Raw genomic sequence first — 6,665 nt, forward strand, 5'->3', positions numbered from 1 at the left:
CGTTAATGCAAATGCAGCTCCGGCTTCGTTTCCTACCCCCGGTGCCTCTTTGTTCGTTTGAACTGACGCCACTTTCACTTAAATGAATACAGTTACGGGCCGTTGTCCCCTTTCATCGCAATTTGTAAAGTTCATTAATTCCCCTGCTGAATAATGACCCACTAACACGGCTCCATTCTTAATCTATTCAAGAAGGTAAACTTAAATGGTTACTATCAGTGTCTGAAGTTCCCCTTATATCGACTCAGCTGGAAGATGACGCCGCTGAATCGCACGTTTTGAAAAACATATTTATGCAAACAGAGCTTGATTACAATGTCTTCGGCAATCAACAGGAATGTACGATTTATTTCTTATTGATGGACGATACAGAGGGCTACACGGCCCTTTATTCCGTCGTATGTTGAGCAAACTAAATTAGGCAAAATAAACGTCTTAAACTCAACCATCGAGTATCCCTTTAAAATCAACTTTTAAACAGAATGTAAAATAAAAGTCTTGATACGAGAGCTACTTTATGAAATATTTAATAAATACTAGTTAAAAAACAAACAAACAATAAGTAAATAAATAGAACTCCCGGATGTGTATACATGTGACAGTGTGGATATGTATGTCTCTAGGTTTTGCATACAGTTGAAACTGTTAAAAACAATATTGTGAAGTAAGTACGACTACATCCGCAGCTTAAACTGAACTCCTTGTTTAGGGAATTGAAATACTCCACAGCTAGCAGGACAGTTTGTGAAGTTTACTGTACGTCCTTTTTGTCTGGTGTCATTAGTGCATCACTGAATTGCATCTGGTGCTCTTTCCTAAAAAGAAACAACAACAACAACAATTATTTATGAAAACAACATAGCATAAATAAAATAAAATGAACATATTCTGGTGAAGAGATGCATGTAGGCCCATACGCGATTCAATTCTTGACTAGAGGCTACCTTGTGATTACATAGGTTACAAATTGTAGTTGAATTTATGTAACTGTCAGTAATGATGGGCAAGTTAAAAGTAACAGATAATGAAAAATCTGTGTTGCAGTGTAGTTCATATGATTATGTGTTATCTATGGAAAAATATCAATGACACAATTTAATAAAATATGGTTCTTCTTTCTGAAGCTTTGTTTTGAAGATACAAATTTGTTCCTAGTTATTCCTTGCTAATAATAAAATATTTTTCCTCTGTGCATTATTTCTTAGGAATCCTGTATATTATATACTACATATGAGTATATATACTCATAGTACTCAGACTTTACAGTATACAGTACATCAGCTCTGAAGGATGCTTAAAGTAGGACACGTATTGTTGTAAATGGTGCATGTGTATTATGCAGAATTCTTGGTAATATGTGAATAAATGTTGCATTATGTCCCAATAGGAGGTCTCACCAGCTCACCTTCCTCACCTCTTCATCACCGGTCTGAAAGCAATGGTTGGGTCTTCCTGAGGCAATAGGCATGTCTGGTGCATTTCCGGTAGCACAGCCTCAGCTGACCCTCCACAAGAAAAACCTAAAACATATTTATCATTTAGCTAGTCCATTTATGCAGTGCGGGTTCATAAACTGTTTGGTAAGATTATATTTGATTAGTGACATGCAGTCAGTGCTGTCTTATGACCTTAAACATATATGTGTATAAAGTAAATATTTTTTGACAACAGTAATGCTGTTAAATGATTCAATCAGTAGGTTAAGGAAGACAACTCAAGAAAAGTTTTGCAGAGACAGACTTCCGGGAGTCCGAGAGACTTGAAATGTTTGAAGTGAGCAGAAAGATATACCTTCAGCGGACACAAAGTGGTCCGAGAGCATGGGGTAGGAAGCACAGTGCAGCTGTGGGGGTTTCTGGTTGAAGGCAGTGCCGTGACCTTTTTTGTGTGACTGTGCATTTGGCAACTCCTGCTGACCCTTAAGTTCGGCACACTGGCCTCCTCTGGTTACTGGGACCATGGCTGGTTGTGGTGAGCAGTTGACTGCCACGTTGCTGGTGCTCAGCTCCTTGCTGGGGTGAGGGCTTCGGAGGGTGCCGCTGGCAGCCGTGTGAGCCAGCGACCAGATTCTGGGTTTTTCCGACGTCTGGAAATGCGGCGGGTCTGTGGAGATGGATCCAACTCCTGCCGGAGTCTTGACCTCCACGGACCTCATGAAGTCTGCTGCAGCCATGTGTTTTTCACTACATGCAAACATGCCAAGGTGGCTGGGAAGACCAAGCATGCCGCTACAGTCCCTCTCTGGTGGCTCCCTGGCGACTGCGTGCCGCAGGCCCCGCTCTTCGTCTGAGGCCTGGCAGTCATCATCTCCCTTACCACATCCCTCATCATCCACATCATCCTCATCACTTAGTGGAAGCTCCTTGTCCTTTGAGTCTTTTGAAGCTGCATAATGAAAAAAAAAAAAAAGTTTAAAAGAAGATGTGCAACAGAAAGGTTCAAATGCTAGGTGTTTTGCTCCGTTTTTCATGCCACACAACTAATGCAGTGTTTAAATACTTATAATTCATAAAATCAGATTATACCTTCGCCAGCACAGTTGTTGCCAATCTTTTGCACGTCGTCTTTCCCAGCATCCCCTGGTTTATTCTTAGCCAACCAGGTCATTTTGTTCTCCTTCTTTAGCCTTCTCCTGGCGTTGGCGAACCAGGTGGACACTTGAGTCAGGGTCATTTTGGTGATGATGGCCAGCATGATTTTCTCGCTCTTTGTGGGGTACGGGTTTTTGTGGTGCTCGTTAAGCCATGTCTTAAGGGTGCTGGTCGTCTCCCGTGTGGCATTCTTTCTCCGAGCCGACCCATTAAAATCAACAGCCCCGTACCTGCAAAGAGGAGCAACAAACCCGTTCCTTGATGAAGTCCTAATTTTAACCGCCGCACCTGCATTCTGAAGCACGCCGAACCATAATCTCTATACAAGATCTGGAGTATCTTGATGATTTTTGGCATACCAGTGGCAAGATTTAATTTTTGTTGCACTCTGTTACTTTTTCTTGCAGTGTTTTTTTTTTAGGTTTATGAATACTAAAGAAAATATCTGAGTTGAAGAGTTCAAGAATATGTTACCTGTCATACTGGTACTGCCCAAGCATGGGATCATAGGGGTAGTAGGCACCTGGCTGGGAGATCCTGTTGTGCAAACTGCCAGCACTGTCCTTGATATCGTACTGAGAGTTCTGAAACAGGACACGTGGATGAACGTGATTTCAGCATTGGTCTGTAGATTTCCTTTCAGTGTTTTACACTGGAATGCTGGAAAAGTGTCCTTATCTCTTGGTTGCACGTACTGAATGTATTAAATCTCTTTTGAATTAAGGGTTGGAATTCAGGTTTTTCAAGAGGCACGCTCTATGCATATGCTTAATATTCCCCGCAAATAATAACTTATTTGTGACTTATCCTTGTAAATGTCCATTTATTTAATTAAATAAAACACAGTCAATAAGAAAACATAATACGCGATTAATTTTGATAGTTAACTTTTTAATTTCGCAGAGAAAACTAATAACGATCTATACTGTCTATTTACGCCGCATGAAGTGACATAAATGCATCTTCATTTTGATACAAGCTATCGATCTTCCTTTGCGCATTACCTATGAACAGTAGGATATCAGTTATCGTTTAGCGTTTATCAGATTAATTTCCGTACGCACCAGTGGAGAATAGAAAGCGGAAGGGTCGGCGCTGTACTGGAGGTAGTTTGCATAGCTCTGGCTGGCAGTAGCTGAGGCTGCGTAGGGAGAGCTGTACATGCCGAGAGCCGCGTTCAGCTCTGTCCGTGTGCCGGCCAACATGCGCTTCCCGTAAGGCGGGTAACAAAACGCGGCGGCTGTCTCGGAAGCACCGGAGCCATCAGACACCGACCTGGAAATCGAATCGCAGCAAGTCGTACTGGGGTTTGCCGACACGAAAAACTGCATGAAGAGAATTTTAAATAGAAATGTAATTCTTTCAGACTACCAGCTCTGCAGTCTCCATACTATTTATATTTACTTCAAGGAACATTCAAGGTACAGGTGATTAAATTAAGCAGTTCAACAACTAATACAAATAATATTTTTACAGCATGTCAAAACACAAGACATGGGTTTACTACAGTTTTGTTATATATTTCGCTATTAAACATGAAAGTGAATCTACGCTTCTTTTGGAATTATCTATATGAAAATGTCTGTGATGTACGTGTAACTGAAGTCGGCAAGTTTCACAGTAACTCCTGGGTTGTCACTTTCGCCGTATTTAAAGATACGTTATCTGGTTTCATAATTCAGTTACCACTGGTTAACCTATGCATGCATAGTTTGCTTTCAAAAATATATCAAATGTAGTAACTGAATTATAGTAAGAGTGTCTAAACATACCCAGGAAGCAAAACAGTAAGAAACATTTTATGTTATGGGACATCGTTAGTGAAATGTACTTTCCTAATATCCTTTAAAAAGTAAGTCTCATACAAATTCGGCAATAAAAATATTAAATGTGAATAACTTGTAAACGTAAATAAAAGAGAATCGTTCTGCTGCACGTTACTTTAATGTAGATTTACGGTCTTACCTGTGAAGTTGCGTTGTAAGGATATCCAAACTGTGAAAAAGACATAGCTTCACGTGCTTCGACTTTTACCATCCGTAATAAATTCACCGCGATCAGTTGCAATAAAAAAAATCTCAAATGCACATTCTGCCAGACATTTCCACGTACGGCCTTTCGTTCAATTATAGATGACTTTATGAAAGATGTGCTGTGAAGACTTGTGCTTTTAAATCATCAACGGGTTCGCGGTGGAGAGATAACGCAATTAAACTGCATCAAGCACAATCTGCATAATTGTGGATTACTATACGAGGTCGAAAAGTACTGTAAGAGAAGAGTTGAGAGAAATGGACTCTGCTTTTGCTATTATTTGTGGCTCTGTAGTTCTTTAGCATTCATCCATGCAAGAGTATCAGTGTGACGTCATGGTAATCCTGGAGCGGCAGGACCAGCAAGAGTAAAATAATGTTTTTGCCAATCACGTCTAACACCACGGCTGAGGTGTACATTATAAACTCCACTTCTTTTTTTTCCTCCTCAAAATGATGTATTCAGACTGATGTTACTCTTGCTTAAATCATCAGAAAACCTGTGTGTGATATTCCCTATAGTGTTAGGATTGTTAGTGATTTAAAAATAAATACTGCTAATTAAGGACATTCATTCACCTAAGCCTATACTGTACATTATTTGATGATGTTACCAGAAAGTTCTTCACTGTGTCCTATAGCATACCACGGCAGTTCATCCACATGTAAAACTGCAATGCATGAGTCCAGATGGTGCAGAGTGAGCAGAAACTCACTTTAGGGGTGACACAATAAGAGGGTACATTGATTGAATCCAGAGTAATCCTTTAAATATGCTAGTCTGTACTTTGACCTGGTTTAAGGCCAGTGGTGTAGAGCAAAATGAATAGTAGGCCTACTGCTAATAATGTCAATTTTTATGAGGTTAATGCAGGGAAACAACTGAAGCAGGCTGCATCTGAAGTGGTTGACAGGTAAATTAAGGGATAATTGTTGTCTTTTGACCACTGTGGATGATAAACAATTACATCATGTAACTACATTTTTAAATTGCAGCTTTAGATATCTGTTTATGGGGCTCCGAATGTTTCTTGAAATTACAATAACAGAGATTAGAGTATTTATTTAGTATGACTAAGAAATTTAGCAGAAAGTATTGAGGCCATTTGATCAACCAATCATGTAATCTCTGTAACATTAGAGAGAAAGCAAGATCGAATTAAAGAGTGAGTAGGTAAAAGTCAATTTTCTCCACTGATCCAGATGATAAAGCATTTAATCTGTGGGCTCTACCCAGGAACACAGCTGGGTGAGCACATATTAGAACGGTTTAAATGAGCGTGTGAGGTTGTTTTTTGGAAATTTGGAAATGTATATTCCGGATAAATGCATGTAGGCAAATGGCAAATTCAGTATGAAAAACAATGAATGTAAGACAGGCTTTATAAGTCGTTACTGTTTTCTGGTGATTGAATGTATATTGGGGGTCGCATGTAGTATGAAAGTGCTGCTACAGTATCTAACTCTCTTATGCAATGTGTTTGAAGCATCTTAATCCCCCTTTGCTGGATTTTGGCCACGCAAGAGCAATACTGTTCCAAATGTTCTGCCGTCTCTTTGCCTCGGTCAGACAGCAGCACAATAGCCTCAGAATCTGTCTGTCATTTCAGGCTCTCACTTTGAGTGGCGCCAGAGAGCTGTGAGACCAGATTAAATGCATTTTCCCAGAAAAGAGAGTAACTGTAAGCACTTGCTGTTCACTGAAGGGCTTTTATTCTGAATTCAGAGAAACATGAGTCATTCAGGACTTTTCCACAAGTGTGTTGACAAGAATTTCGCGTTAGGCTGGTCATTTTGAAAACAAAGATGAGTTGATGCGTTCGGTTAGTAAATGATACAAGTCAAAGGTGATGATAATTTTTACCACACATTGTGTGGCTTATTAAAAGATGTACATCAGCAAAGGGTGCCATCAGACTTATGTGTTGACATATGTGTTTGGGCACAAATCCCTGAAATTGTATTAACCTTTTATGAGGGAGTATTTTGGGAACAACAGTAAACATGTATTTGCTTTTAATAATGGAGCCCTTGAATGGGC

The 6,665-nt window shown here is 39.8% G+C and overlaps 1 protein-coding gene across 4 annotated transcripts; it reads right to left on the reverse strand.

The window, feature by feature from the left end:
- Window positions 1-345: 345 nt before the first annotated feature.
- On the reverse strand, window positions 346-4,937 carry LOC111858181 (Iroquois homeobox protein 6a-like). Of its 4 annotated transcripts, none has more exons than XM_023839722.2 (7): window positions 4,557-4,937; window positions 3,656-3,866; window positions 3,066-3,175; window positions 2,526-2,821; window positions 1,792-2,385; window positions 1,415-1,520; window positions 346-815 (listed from the first exon to the last, which is right to left on the reverse strand). In XM_023839722.2, the coding sequence occupies exons 2-7, from the start codon at window positions 3,794-3,796 to the stop codon at window positions 752-754; spliced, it is 1,311 nt and encodes a 436-aa protein (XP_023695490.2). In that variant the 5' UTR covers window positions 3,797-3,866; window positions 4,557-4,937; the 3' UTR covers window positions 346-751. The 4 variants fall into 4 exon arrangements, with proteins under 4 accessions (XP_023695490.2, XP_023695488.2, XP_023695489.1 ...); XM_023839720.2 differs by having other exon boundaries at window positions 3,656-3,916; XM_023839721.2 differs by having other exon boundaries at window positions 1,406-1,520; window positions 3,656-3,916.
- Window positions 4,938-6,665: the final 1,728 nt, after the last annotated feature.

This window comes from Paramormyrops kingsleyae, chromosome 13 (assembly GCF_048594095.1).
Source record: "Paramormyrops kingsleyae isolate MSU_618 chromosome 13, PKINGS_0.4, whole genome shotgun sequence".
NCBI classification, from domain to species: Eukaryota; Metazoa; Chordata; class Actinopteri; order Osteoglossiformes; family Mormyridae; genus Paramormyrops; species Paramormyrops kingsleyae.